Raw genomic sequence first — 16,188 nt, forward strand, 5'->3', positions numbered from 1 at the left:
ATGACCGTGACACATATTTTGTTATAAACGTTAACGTTACATGACGTATGTTGAAAAGAGAAAACAATGTCACCGTCAATTTGTGTAGGGGATCAAAAGGGGTTTTAGTTACTTTAAAATACAAGTATCGTATGGAATTGTGAAAATCCACAACTTTTAATCAAAATTTCATTCATGTCTTTAATAAAATCAGTATTTTAGAGCACTTTGAAACAGGTACAATGAAAAGAAGCTAAACTTCACTGTTTTGAAGTAGAAACGTAGCTAAAACCAGATAAAAATTGACATGGCTGGTGGTCACTAAAATTGATGTATAAAAGTAAAAAATGATGGCTTCAAAACAGTGTATAAATTTGAAATAGGTTTCCCGGTTTCATTTAAGATTATAACCGTTCTTTTCTGTATTTGGATACGCAAACGTCAAATTAGGAAAAATCGATTTTTTTGGCGAACAAAAAAGATGGCTATTTTTTTTAGAACGGACAAGATAAAGGAATAGCAATAACAAGCTATTTTTTGTAATGTTTGTATGTCGTAAAGAAATTATATTGGTCACAAAACCTACAAATTTTAAAATTTAATTGTAATAAAAGCATGACAAGTTGCAAAAATTACTTTAAACGTCAATCTTTTAGCCGATTGATTTGGCGGACTTTTTGACGTTACGGACGACTGTAGCGCCACCTAATTAATTCCCCCTGCTATTGTTGCTGATACAGCTTGACGACAACGACTGTTTCCAAGGACTTGCTTTCCAACTGTGTCATTAATAGTTCTAGGTTAAAATGTCCATGCTCTTAATTTTAAAAGGTGAATATAAATGTAATATGTTTTAATATTGTTAAAGAGTTGTGTTTTAATTTTTTTAAATAAAATTTATGTCCCCAGACTAATTTTCCTAGGAAATCATGCGTATGTCATTGGTATTCCTAGGTAAACATGTCCATGTCTTTTATTATAAAAGGAAAATGTTATTTGCAATGGGAACTCAATATTCATGTTTTAATTAGGTTATAAAGGAAATGTCCTTCGTTTTAATTGGGAAAAAAAGGAAATTTTCCAATCTTATCTAACATTTTTTTCATCTATTTTAAATATATTTTATGATATTATAAAACTATAAAAAAAAAAATAAAAAACAATTCTTGGAACAATTTTTCCTAGGAAAACAAGTGCCAGACATATTTTACTAGATATGGACTTATTTTTCTAGGAACATTTGTCCTAGGACTTATATTCCTAGTAAAATCATGGACATGAACTTGATTAACTAGGGAAAAAAGTCTGGAGGACAAATTTTACTACCGGACCAAATTTACTGTTACATAAGCACGTGGAAAGATAGGGTTGACGTAGAAGCATTATATTGGAAACGCACTTACAATCGGGAAAGACAATGGAAAAGGTTTCGATGCGACCTTACTAGTACGATTTCACTGTGACTATCCCAATTTCACTACGCCTTGTAGATTATGTTAAACATGGCTGTTACACTACTTTGGTAGCTGTATTGATTTAATGTATGCCTGCTAACTTTTCTCTGGGTCATATCACTTTTTTTATATTTGTTGATTCTGTCAGGGGTCCCAGACAACACTGTTCTTCTGTTTTTATGCTTTTACATTTCTTTTGATAAAATCTTACATGTAATGAATCATTTTCATAATTTCTGATGTTATCATCTGTTATTATATGCAGGTATAGTCTATACTAACTATATGTTCAATGTTGAACGAAAACACATTTTTTTATGAAATTTTATACCAATTTTGTCATTGCAAAATACCGTTTTTGAAAAGATTCCTCGGATACTTTTTTAGATCTATTCTTTGAACTTTGAGGTATTTTGTTAGTATTATGTGAATTCCATGTCAGATCGTTTGTAATGGTACCACTGGTCTTATGTGTATCAATATATTTAATATTGAAATTCTCGATTACTTATTTATTTAAATCAATAGCTTTAATTCACATGTGTAGTGGATCAACTTTATTACCCAATGGGTAAATTTTCATTCATATTTCAAAAATCAGTACTTTTTTAAAATTAATACAGCTTGGCGAGCCTTGATTCATAGATATAAATTGTTGTTGTTGGTGGTGTTGTAGTATGTCAGTTTGAATAAGGATATCCAGGTTTCAATGCCCTATATATATATAGTTGTGGTACCATGGGGAACTTACAGCTAAACAACAGAGCACCGATCCATGTAGTGTTAGAAATATCATTGTCGGTTAGTACTAGTTTTACTTGCATCAGATTCTCATTTTGAAAAAATATTTATAAGAACATCGAGAAACAGTTATAAATTATTTAAGCGATTATAAAACACCGTGAAATAGGCCCAAAAGTATTCAGAATCAAGCGTGTATGCATGCCTTAGTGCGATATATTCCTTAATTTGAAACGATTTCCAAAATTTTATAACAGCAAAATTTTAATAATATCCGTACAAATTGCGGAGACCTGTACTACTCATTGTCCAACTGTCAAAACGACGTACGACCTGTGCAGTTTCTACTTATCTTTCATAGGTGGAACCTGATACGACCGTATGACTAGCATATCTTTGAAAGATAGCTGGAATAGCTTCCTTCTTATCCATAACATTTTTCGTCCAGCAAGTTTAAACTGAATATAGTATAGAATGGAGACGAGGAGTGTGTCAAAGATCGAGACAACAACTAACCCGACCAAAGAGCAGAAACTGAAATGACACATCAGTTTAGATTGAGTAATACTAGTGTATAAGGAATAGAGAAGCCAAATATCTTTTTATATGTATGTATAATATTGAAACAGGAAAGAAATTTGTCAAAACAGATATTTGGAATTTTTTAGTATCCACATTTGATTCACACCGTCCCACATAAGGGATTCCCTGTCTTCTGCTTCAGTCTTCTTATTTTGTCAAGACATAAAAAATCACCATTACCTCACTTTCTGATGTTCTATTATGGGTTATATTGATCTTCGCCTTTTCCTTTTTCCACTAAGAGTCCAACTTTATGACACTTTTGTAATGGTTGTATGTTCTTTTCGTAAGACGTGTCCAATCTTTTTCCATCTCATAATTTTTCTTTCCATCTCCTAAGTTCCTTTGTGATGTCAGTAAGTTTGCATAGGTAATTGACAGATCTAGCAATATAACGTTCTTTCCTAGGTCGCTAATGTCGTTTTTGGTATCCACAAAAGTAAAAGAAAAAACATGTTCTTCATCTTTGGTTGGAACTCCAATGGTATTTATAAAGATCATGCAACCATATATATAATAGTTATCTGCGATAACGGACCAATGATTGATCAGGATTTCCCATTTGGTAAGTGTCGTGAGGCTCAGTTATATAGCTGCGGAAATGTAAATTTATTATATATGTTTGGTCTTCAATTAATTCCGTCTCGTGATTTGTGCTCAATTGTAAAAACTATCATAAGGACCTAAGAGCTACGGTTTCGCGGCTGGAATATATGTTGAGATTCCAAATTAATTGTCAATGCATGGTACCTAAATCCTTTATCAAGCAGTTTATGTAATGCAAGCTATAAACACAAACGATGTTGCTATATGGATATATAAATCAACTTTAGCCCACTGCCGCTTTGCATAGTCCTCAACTGAATCCATAAGTATTTAAAGCTGTGTTTTCCAAAATATTGAAACTAGACAGTAAAATAAACGGGATTGTACTTTCGCATGATGATTTTTTTGTATCGTCAAGACCTTCTACCTCAATGGTTACCAAATTACAGCGTCTGAAATTAATACATAGTTTTATAAATGCTATGAAAAAAGTTGTTAAGACACTGATTTTGATGTTGATTTCGACTTCTAGGATTTAAAAAGGGGTCGAACAGTTAATATATATACTACGACTACAGTACTATTGTTTCAATAGTTTATCACTTTATCGCGTAGGAATTCCACTACAAACTATCAGGTATGTAAGATCTACGCTATGATCAGTAATATTTGATAATAGCTTATCTAGTGTAATTACCATGATTACTGCAGATACAAGATTATGTATCTTTAAAAAATGTATAAACTTAACATGATTAATGTTTATTTCCATGTCATATCAACTATTTCGCATGAGAAAAAACAGACACATAGCGTTGAATGTAAGGACATAGGAAAGAATTACAGGAATTTTACATGTAAATCGAGGACAACGATAGCATCTTCAACGCTGCAATTATCCTAGGTATGTTTAATTTTCATCACTTTTCAGGACACATTTATTTTCGTAACTTTTCACAAATCTTAAAACAAAACAAATCTTGAATCTAAGAAACAAATAGGTCCAATTTACCATGAATATTGCATAAAAAAAAAATGAACCCAACAGCAATATGTAGTGGTTAGTAACATTTTAAGGAAATGTGTAACACATTTGAAAACTGTTTAAGTGTATGTATGCATTGCTAAAGACTCTTTAATGATAATGTTCCAATTACAATATGATTCGATAATATTTAAATTTTCACTATGTGAGTGACAAAAATGAAGGGGAAATAAGTGTTATCTATTTTTTTCTAATACAAACATTTTGAAAATGCACATGATATGATTTTTTTTGTAATTGGTAATTTTTCGTGCAACCTAATCTTACAATTTTTTAAATTTTATTCCAACGTGTCAAATTGTCACTACAATTAAGAATGGCTATGAAGAAACAAAGTTAAAATTAAAAACCAATTGTTCAGAGAACAATTGAAGGTCTTTCCATCAAAACAATGTATTTTGATATGAAAATTTGTGAAACTAAGTTTAAAATGTCATTTCAATCGTCAAATGATAGCTCCTAGTAAGCTGATTCCAAAAATATATTGTTTCCATACATTTTTTTTTAAATAAGGGAGATAATTTGTTACTTCCGGTTTGAAAAATGTTACTTCCGATTATATTTGAATATTTACTTGACACTGATTCCAAAAATATCTGGTTCTATATACTTTTATATTAAAAAGTACAAAAAAATAGCTATTTCCGGTTTACAAAAGGTCACTTCCGGTTGTTTTTTACAAGGTTAAATGGTTTGATATCTTTTTCTAAAAGTTGTATATCTTTATCATGTAGACATATAGAATTAAAGCAAAGGTCAAAATCTAGAACGTCAAATTAAGCTATGACCTTGAGATCAGTTTCAAGGTCATAAACCAAGGACCTCAAATCAAAAGACCATAGGTCTTTATTATATTTAGTTAATGAGTTATATCACCAAACGCGTATTTTTAAATACAAGAGGGGAGAAAACTCCCTTTTACATTCAACGTACGCTTGCAATCAAAATTTACATCTTACGACATGTCGCAACTAACAATTTAGTAAAAATAATTTGTTGATATCTTATACAGTCTTTGGATATAAGTGAAAATAAGCCAAATTCAAATATTAGAATATGACCTTGACCTTTGACCTTGACCTAATTTTCATTTTTTGGGACCAAGGACCTCAAATCAAAAGATCCTAGGTCTCTATCACTTATGATTTATAAGATAGAAATTCATATCACTTATATCAGATGCATAAGGGGAAATAACTCTCATATGGAGCGGTCATATCGCTTCGGTCAAAATAGGACAAATCATGCGAAGGATATAACGAGCAATTTTGTAAAATAAATTTGTCATAATCTTTTACGGTTGTGAAGGAGATGCGCTAACAAGGAAAACAGTGTTTGGGGAGATAACTCCTACAAAGAAAAGTATTCGTTTACGCAGGGTAAATTTCAAAAGTGCATAAACTGTTCGATATCATATACCAAATATCTAAGCGACATATTGCGAAACAAATGTTTATCGCAAGAACAAAATTAGGCGGAAGAAAAAAAAAAAAAATTAAAAACCAATTGTTCAGAGAACAATTGAAGGTCTTTCCATCAAAACAGTGTATTTTGATATGAAAAGTTGTGATACTAAGTTTAAAATGTCATTTCAATCGTCAAATGATAGCTCCTAGTAAACTGATTCCAAAAATATATTGTTTCCATACATTTTTTTTAAATAAGGGAGATAATTTGTTACTTCCGGTTTGAAAAATGTTACTTCCGGTTATATTTGAATATTTACTTGACACTGATTCCAAAAATATCTGGTTCTATATACTTTTATATTAATAAAGTACAAAAAATAGCTACTTCCGGTTTACAAACGGTCACTTCCGGTTTGTTTTTTTCAAGGTTTAATGGTTTAATACCTTTTTCTAAAAGTTGTATATCTTTATCATGTATACATATAGAATAAAAGCAAAGTCAAAATATAGAACGTCAAATTAATCTATGACCTTGAGATCAATTTCAAGGTCATAAACCAAGGACCTCAAATCAAAAGACCATAGGTCTTAATTATATTTAGTTAATGAGTTATATCACCAAACGCGTATTTTTACATACAAGAGGGGAGAAAACTCCCTTTTACATTCAACGTATGCTTGCAATCAAAACTTACATCTTACGACATGTCGCAACTAACAATTTAGTAAAAATAATTTGTTGATATCTTATACAGTCTTTGGATATAAGTGAAAATAAGCCAAATTCAAATATCAGAATATGACCTTGACCTTTGACCTTGACCTAATTTTCATTTTTTGGGACCAAGGACCTCAAATCAAAAGATTCTAGGTCTCTATCACTTATGATTTATAAGATAGAAATTCATATCACTTATATCAGATGCATAAGGGGAAATAACTCTCATATGGAGCGGTCATATCGCTTCGGTCAAAATAGGACAAATCATGCGAAGGATATAACGAGCAATGTTGTAAAATAAATTTGTCATAATCTTTTACGGTTGCGAAGGAGATGCGCTAACAAGGAAAACAGTGTTTGGGGAGATAACTCCTACAAAGAAAAGTATTCGTTTACGCAGTGTAAATTTCAAAAGCGCATAAACTGTTCGATATCATATACAAAATATCTAAGCGACATATTGCGAAACAAATGTTTATCGCAAGAACAAAATTAGGCGGAAGAAAAAAAAAAAAAAAAAATAATCAGAAGAAAAACAATAGGTCTTTCCACAGAAAAGTGGAAAGACCTAATAATCAGAAGAAAAACAATAGGTCTTTCCACAGAAAAGTGGAAAGACCTAATAATAACGTTCAGTAACATAATATGGATCAAGATCTTAAATTGTCAGCATCTGTTTCATTGTCAGCTGAGGGAATTTAAGGTAGATAGGGTGTCTTCCTCCATTTTGGATTTTGAAATACTAGAAAACAAGGTCTAGATTTTTGATGAAATGTGCAAATTTTTATACTAGTAGGTAATTCATGTGTAAGAATTTTCATTATAATATAGAAAATGCCATGTTTTATCATATTTATGATTGTATTTTACAAAAATAAGAATACTTTTGTTTGATTCATTTTTTCCCAATTTTGTCAAATAAGGGGAGGAAATTCAAATGCAAGGGCAGATAATTCAGATAGTGTTACTTTTACAATAGAATGTGTTAGGAATTTACCCATTTTTACACGAAGCAAGAAAACGAGTCCGGTAACCCCATTTTTTCTTTTTCTTATCTGAAAGCATAATATTGGAGCTATCTTCTCAAATTTTATCTCAAAATTCAATGGTGTGGTTTGCGGTTTATGGCGGAAATGTTAGTTTTCCAAGCATAATCTATACAAAATCTTTACAATTTGCACAACCTGTAGTGTGAAAATAAGTCCGGTGACCCATTCTTTTTCTTAATGTTTTTAAACAAGCAGGATATGAACTACATTTTGGCAAATTATTAAAAGATTCTATGGATTATAATTTAGACACCCCATCTACCTTAAAGGAGACATCTCTCCAATCTTACGGGACTTCACCAGTGTTCAATGATGCTTGATATAGGTCTGTGAGTATAGGAGCAAGTTGTTCTGCTGCTGCTTTCAGTATAAAGGCTGGTATGCATTATAAATGCATTATCATCGGAAGTCAACTACCATTACCTTTCAGTTTGTCCATTTATTACCAAAAACGAAAACATTAGGTAAACCTATTTGTAGAACATACATATGATGGTTTGATGTTTATTTATAGAAAAAAAAGATTAGAACAGATTAATGATGGCAATGTCTACTCCGTGCATATTTCGTTAAGACTCTTATTGTAGGTCACTATTAAAAGCTTGGACGTCATAACAATAAGTTATTTAGAAAAAAAAAGAAGAAAAAAAAAAAAACAATGACGTAATAATAGTACCCCAAAATATTATTCTCACTCGTAGTTGAATATCACTTTACCCGGAAATTAGTTCTGACTGGTAGTGGAATATCCCTTTACACGGCCTTATATCGGTATTCTCCGCACCCGGAGGTGGTACTCAGCTGGCCCTAAAAACTGTGTACTTGGTCCGAGTGAAAATGGACGTCATACTAAACTCCAAATTATATAAATGAACTAAAAAAACATTCAAGGCTCCGTGTTGAAGGCCGTACCTTTACCTATAATGGTTTACTTTTACAAATTGTAATTTGGATGGAGAGTTGTCTCATTGTTACTCATACCACATCTTCCTATATCTAAGACTAACAAAGGCCAGATGATCCTGACTTGACTGAGACAGGCGCAAAAAAATGCGACGGGGTTAATATAAAAAAGAAGATGTGGTATGAAGGCCAATGAGACAACTCTCCACTAGAGACCAAGTGGCACAGAAATTAATAACTATGGGTCACCACACGGCCTTCAACAATGAGCTAAGCCCATACCGCATAGTCCGATATAAAAGGCCCCAAAATGACAAATGTAAAACAATTCAAACGAGAAAACTAACGGCCATATTAATGTACAAAAAATGAACGAAGAACAAATATGTAACACATCAACAAACGACAACAGTACAACATAAGAACGAACTATAAAAACAGTTGAAAAAGGCAGAACTCATCAGAAGGTTACAAATAGAAATTCAATTTTTTTTTTACATCTAACAAAAGCATAGAGTGGACATGGACGGGTACTTGTATATCTCAACAATAAAAAGACATTACTGATTTGAAAGTACTCGCATTTACTGACAGCAAGAGGTTATAAACTCCTTGCTGACAGCTAGTTCAAATACACTAACAACTAATACAAAATGCATCTAAGACTAAATTATCTATCAGTACACATCCAACATCCAATGGATTTAGTGTAAAGACGTCATAAACAGAGAAAAACACGACATTGTGTTTTTTTTAAAAACAATGTATGTTTTGTTGACTTCTTGAATATTCATCGAATGATTTGATCGTCATTTAAATGTCTCTATCAACACATCTTTATTTTAAAAATTCAGATTAAATCTGAATTTTTAAAGTAAAAGATGAATGATAAATATCATTTCACTTTATCAGTGATCCGTTAAAGAGTTTTTCAGAAGAAACTAGTTCAGATCATCTGGCGAAAGGGACTACGCCTTACTTGACAAGAAATTCATGTTCTTGACTATATTATATGGTAAGATTAACATTTATCACTTTTTATCAACTATGTGTTTGTAAGAGGGTATGTTATTTACTTTATAAGTCGTGATCGGTTTACATCTGTTCAAAATATAAAAAAGCTAAGAAACAGGATAATAAGGGAGGAGAAACGACAGTATGAATCCGCTATTCGGTGCATCCACAGGCTTTTTACAAACTCATGATATATATGTGGTTCCTGGAACATTATAGACATGTAACATGTAATAAGACGAAGGCAATATTCATTAATTCATACAACAAAAATGAATATCAAACTTAAATCAACAATCGGCAATGGCAATGAAAACCGATGTAAAAACTTCAAACATACAAATTCTCTCTCTCATTTATTATAAACGGCATCTTTTCTATTGTTTTTCCCCATGGAATAATTATTCTCTGAACAATTTTTAGTTCAAGCGTAGATTGGCGTTTGTTGATAGAAATAAAGAAGACTTTGTATTTTTGTCCATCTGATGAGTTAAACCTTTTCAACTGATTTTTATAGTTCGTTCTTATGTTTTACTGTTATACCACTGTCCCAGGTTAGGGGGAGGGTTGGGATCCCGCTAACATGTTTAACCCCGCCACATTATTTATGTATGTGCCTGTCCCAAGTCAGGAGCCTGTAATTCAGTGGTTGTCGTTTGTTTATGTGTTACATATTTGTTTTTCGTTCATTTTTTTTACATAAATAAGGCCGTTAGTTTTCTCGTTTGAATTGTTTAACATTGTCTTATCGGGGCTTATTATAGCTGACTATGCGGTATTGGCTTTGCTCATTGTTGAAGGCCGTACGGTGACCTATACTTGTTAATGTCTGTGTCATTTTGGTCTTTTGTGGATAGTTGTCTCATTGGCAATCATACCACATCTTCTTTTTCATATTTGTTGTTTTGATAATGTCGGCTTAAATCGTTTCAGATTATAAATTAGTCTTACATTATCTTTGAACTTACGATGAGTTTTGTATAGTTAAACGTGTTTTATCATTTAATGTAAAGTCACAAGCTTTATCGATAGCAACACAAACATTTTGGGCCTATAACCATTTTTAAATAACTTATACAGATACCTGAATATGACCTGAAGTGGATAGGAAATAGAATTTGACCCTTTTCTGTTTTCATTCATCCGGAACGGTAAGTTCAGTTTAATTTAAAAAAATGAATGCACAGAACTTGATTTTGTTTGAATCCCATAGGCTGTAATATTTCTAAGGATTGATCAGGACAAACTGCATAGAACTTGATTTTGTTTACATTCCATAGCCTGTAATATTTCTAAGGATTGAGCGAGACAAGGTCAACATTATTTATTTCTTAAACATGCTTAATCTTTAGCATACAGTATTACTGTTTTCTTTTATTTTGCAAAATCAAATACAGACTTCGATATAGTCCAAAATACTTATATGTACCATTAAAAATCAGATCCGACAAATAAATTGGTCATATAAATGTCCTTGTTAATGTCATTTCTCGTCACATTTATTAACCATAAAATGTCTTCAAAACGATCTTATAATTAAATGTTAGTTGTTCATGTATTGGAAGTCTATACTTTCCATATAATGGGTGAGGCCAATTTGTATTATGGTAGATTCATTCTTGTTGTTTAACTTCACTGTCAACACTCAATGCTATATCGTTGCTGAGAAAATGTATATATTTTAATCCAAAACAGTGAGTTTTGCTTTTTACGCCAAAATGTATATATTGTGAAACCGTGTTTTTTTTAGTTTTAAAATTGAGAAGGGAAATGTGAAATGTGTCAAAGAGACAACAACCCGACAAAAGAGCAAGAAACAGCCGTATGCCACCAATGGGTCTTCAAATCCCGCACCCGGAGGCGGGCTCCCGCTGGCCCCTTTGAAATGTATACTACTTTCTTTATGAAACTAAAGTAGTTTCGAGGTCAAACCCATCTCCTTTTCGAAAATGATTTAAACTTTTAAATCAAGGTAACACCAAACTTGATACTGGGATATAATTTCTATTTAAAGTGAATAATATACAAAAATAAAAAAAACAAAAATTTCAACGTAATTATTATGTTTCTGTCCTATATATTTGGGTAAAACTATATACATTGTAGAATTTATAGAAATGTTTAGATGTTTATTTAGAACATATATTGGAATCTTTTCTCTGATACTGTCAAGAGTAGTAAATTAAACTGCACCTACTGGGAAACGGTTCACTGTAATATTGTTCTTGGGTAAACTGAATATTTGTATGAATCTTTGTGGTTTGTAATTGGTCTGAAAGAATAAATATGTGGATAATGTCGTGTTCTTGTATCGGAGTGTGTGAGTAGATCTGTCGGGTATATGGCTTCAAGATGGTGTATGATTTTGTAGAAGATGAAGATGCGTGTGCTTATTCCCCTTTTCTCAAGAGTTGTCCAATTTAGTGCTTGCAGCATTTCAGTGACTGAGCGGGTGTTATTGCATCTGTTGCATGTGTACCTAGCTGCGCTGCGCTGGACTATCTCATGTTGGTGTGTTTGTGATTTGGTTTGTGGTTTCAAGACGCAGCTGCTGTATTCCAGCTTTGGTATTACAAGTTCAAATATGCTTTTTTGTTTAAATCTTTTTGAATTTACATTTAAATTTCTCTTAATGTAATTGAGCTTTTGTGTGGCTGCAGCTGTGATGTTGTTCACATGTTTGTTCTATTTTAGGTCAGTTCGAATGGTCATGCCCAGATATGTTTTGCAGTACATGTTGGTAGAGAGTATAGTCAAATTTAAATAGGGTTTTCTTGATTGTTTTCTGAAGGACTGAGCACTTGTCCGGACGCAATGATCTGAACCAGTCCTTCTTCCGTTTGGTTGCTGATGTAATGTCTTCTTGCAGTTTTTGTCTGTCTTCTTTTTTGTGTATCTTCTTTGTTTCGTATTGTTTTATAAACTATACTGTTATCTGCAAATAATCTTAGGTGCTGTGTTTAATGTATTCATTAAAGTTTTTTTTATACACACAAGGAACAGGATATGGCCCAATACTGTTCCTTGGGGAACACCAGCTGTTACGTATATTTTGCTTGATTGAACACCATCAATAATGACTGTTTGCGTGTGAGATGCGAGGAAATCTTCTTTCCATTTTAAGGTGTTCAATGCCATACTATTTCAGTTTGTTGACGAGTCTTTTGTGAGATATTTTGTCAAATGCTTTTGCAAAGTACATCACACATTTACGTAAGTTTGGATGTTATTGTTGTTATATTTTACTAGTTCTTCGATGAGATACGAGTTGGGTTTCACACGATCTTGATGCTCGGAATCCGTGTTGAAGCTCGTTCACAATTTTGTTATTTTCTAGTTAGTCCATCATATTACTGGCTTTAATGAGTTCCATGATCTTACATAGTACCAGACAGACTTGGGGTAATTGTAATTGTAATCATTAATCAGCTGTAATTGATTACAATTTTTCAAGTAATCAGTGTAATCATTAATCAGCCAAAAATCTGATTACATGTAATTTAATTTAATCAATTACTTTTCAAAATACCCTGTAATCATGATTACTTTTTGATTACATTCTGATTACAATGAAAAAAATCTAAAATTGTGTTTTGGTCATTAAATGAACCTCTTTGTTATTCATATTTGATAAATTTTAAACATACTAAAATTATTTGGTTACTTTAAGCATGTCTACTTCAGTAAAAAATAAACTGTTACAGTATTGAAAAGTCATCATTAGCCTAAGCAGAGACATATAATACAATTATATATCTTTTATCTTGGTAAAATATTTTACATACATGTATATTCATTGTTTTATAATGATCTTCATATTAATATTTGATAATAACTGTTATATATTCAAGTAATACTTTTCTTTAACCCTGAATTATAATCTTTTGTTAATTTTTGTGATTTTTATCAACTTTTGACAGGTAGGAGACTAATTAAGGTTTGTTTTTATTGCAATTACCAATTGAGTATAGCTGTAGGGAAATATATATGATAAAAGATAAATCAGACATGAACATTTATCTTATTAGCACAAACTAAATTAAAAGTTGGACAAATATGTTGTTTAAATTTTTTGTATTGGACTGGACATGTAAAATTCAATGATTTTTAGTACTTACATATTGTTTACAATTTGATTAAACACTTCTATTCATATTTAACATAGTTTTAACTGGTAACTTTATTTCATCCATACTTAAACTTCCATAAACTGCAACTTGGAATACATATAAATTATGAAAGAGGTCAGAAGACAAACAAAAAACTCTTCATTATGATTAAATTTAATTCAAAATAATTCAGAGATCATTGGTGATAAAATGTAATGTATATATGTAGTGAAATTTGGTGTTTATTTAAATAAATGAAGTTTAATTTGAAGTTATCATTTTATAATTGAACCAATTAAAATACTTTCTCAAAAATGCTATAGTGTTATTGAACGTTTATTCATTCACATCATTCAAAATGTTTTGTTTTTAAATTCATTGTAATCAGATGTAATCATGATTACTTTGCCAATGTAATCATTAATTTAATCAGATACTTTCAGAAATGATGTAATCATTAATTTAATTTAATCGTACAAATGACAAAGTAATTGTAATTTAATCAATTACATTGAAAGTAATCGGACCCATCTCTGGTACCAGAACACACCCGTGATATCGCGGGTCCGTGACTGAATTAAAGTATATAACTATGCGCAAGCCTTATTTTAGTATTAGTATTGTCATCTGATAAAGTCATGCCGATTATAAGATACACAGTTTTCTCTGCTTTCAAATCTTTCTGTTTGAACCCGTCGAACTGGAACTTATCAATTATTGATAATATTAATTATTTGGAAAACAAAAGTTTCTGGAATGGAGTATTTTTTAGTCAACAGCATTGTCCTATATTAGTTATAAATAAAATTTGACAATTAAGTAGTGTCAACCCTGTGATTATGACCCGTGTAATTACTATATAGCATATCAATCCTGAATACACCATTTGGTGGTGCGCCTGTCAGATGTGGAACGTATAGATAAGGTAATCGGTAACAGATGAATGTACTATTGGTATCGGTATCGGACTCGACCCGGAACTTCTTAATTATTGGCAATATTAATTACGTGGAAAACAAAAGGACCTGGAATGGTGTAATTTTTAATCTACACCTTGTAACTATATTAGTTGTATATAAAGTTGAATTCTTAGATTCGTCGTTTTTACGTGATGACGGCTGACAAATTAGACCTCGTAATTTTAGTATTATAGATGCATGTGAGTGATATGGGTCTATAATTTATTGAATTGTGTTCATTCTCTTTTTAAATACAGGACAGACATTTGCTTAAAGGGGCACTAGCTCTCAAATTCGTGGTCACCGATTTGACTCAAATTCTCATATTTGATTTATAATAATGTAAAACATTTATCCTAACTACCAAAAGTCTAAAATAAACAGTTTACAGAGCATGGAGTAGATAAATATAAAGGTTCGTTTCGTGTGTATTTTAGTCCAGACGCCATCTAATTAACTATCGATTTGACCTCAGATGACCATATAAGCGATGTAAGCATAAATAAAGATATGAATAGATCAAACCAACACGTGCATAGGATTTTTTTTTAGGTCTGTTTGAGTTTATTTTATAGATTAAAAATATATGTTTCTTATTGTTTTTAACCGTATAAGAGTGATTTTATATGGATCGAATCAGTAATCAAATGATTTACCGTAGTTTCACTTTCATTGTTGACATCCTTTTTTTTTAAATAACCGGGGCCAGTACACGTACAATGCATGCGTTGTCAATCTCTAGCAAGGGGTTAAATTGAAGTTCACATGAATACGGATTTAATGAGGTCGACTAATTCACTTGCAAGTGAATGAGTAATTATCGCTTAATTTGACAAAATTGAACCATTTTGGATGCTAAAAGCGAATTATTATTTCACTATTTCACTTTCATTATTTATTGAACAAAAAAATAATCTTACTTTAGTTTTTTTTTATATATCTCGTAGCTAGTGCCCCTTCAAGTACTGTTCCGCAAATTTGATCTGAACCAGTTGCTTCATTATGATTGATCTTGTCCAGTATAATATTACTCCCTTCTTTGAAATGGTGATGTTTTTCATTTTTTGATAGTTTGATTTTTCATACTTTTAATGTATGTGAATGAGGTTGTTTTTTGTCTGATGTTGTCTGGTTCTTCTACTGGTAGGTCAAATATCATTTTTTCGATGTCATTCCAGTAGGCATTACGCATTTCTTTTTGTAATGTTGTTTTTAAGTTTTGTATTTTTTCATTTTATCCCGACAGTGTTTGCTCCTTTTATGTAGTCCTTTTTGTTCGGTGTGAGCCAAGGCTCCGTGTTGAAGGCCGTACATTGACCGTTCTTTTATTATAAATTGTTATTTGGATGGAGAGTTGTCTCATAGGCACTCACACCACATCTTCCTATATCTATTTTAACTTTTTTTATCATGATTTTTAAGCTGTCTTGTGTGTGGTTGTATTCCGGGGGATGATTTCTTGACTGATTGAAGTAGCCATTCTGTGAATGTATTCCACAGTTCATCGGTAGGCTGTGATAATGACCTTCGATTACTTGTGGGAGTTTCTTTACTTCTTCTTTGTTGTTTTCCAAGTTAGCTTTTTATACTGGTAAGTTTTTCTTGTATTTTTTTTGTTGCGCTTTAGAAATAGTGCTGATCGGCATAGACGATACCATTGTCTGCATTCCCGATAGT

The 16,188-nt window shown here is 31.6% G+C and overlaps 1 protein-coding gene across 3 annotated transcripts in view; it reads left to right on the top strand.

Annotated features, from left to right (window-relative positions):
• Window positions 1–4,067: 4,067 nt before the first annotated feature.
• Window positions 4,068–16,188, top strand: part of LOC143067272 (uncharacterized) — a 121,548-nt gene continuing 109,427 nt past the window's right edge. Inside the window, exons 1-3 of one of the 3 annotated variants that reach the window (XM_076240396.1) lie at window positions 4,068–4,206; window positions 9,342–9,444; window positions 10,524–10,594. Coding sequence is in view for 1 of the 3 variants with exons in the window: in XM_076240395.1 (XP_076096510.1) it covers window positions 9,423–9,444 (22 nt within the window). In the remaining 2 variants the exon portion in view is untranslated. Of the gene's footprint in view, window positions 4,207–9,341; window positions 9,445–10,507; window positions 10,595–16,188 lie in introns of those variants that run through there. The other 2 variants (XM_076240395.1, XM_076240397.1) reach the window with 2 other exon arrangements.

Source organism: Mytilus galloprovincialis, chromosome 3 (genome assembly GCF_965363235.1).
Source record: "Mytilus galloprovincialis chromosome 3, xbMytGall1.hap1.1, whole genome shotgun sequence".
Lineage (NCBI taxonomy): Eukaryota > Metazoa > Mollusca > Bivalvia > Mytilida > Mytilidae > Mytilus > Mytilus galloprovincialis.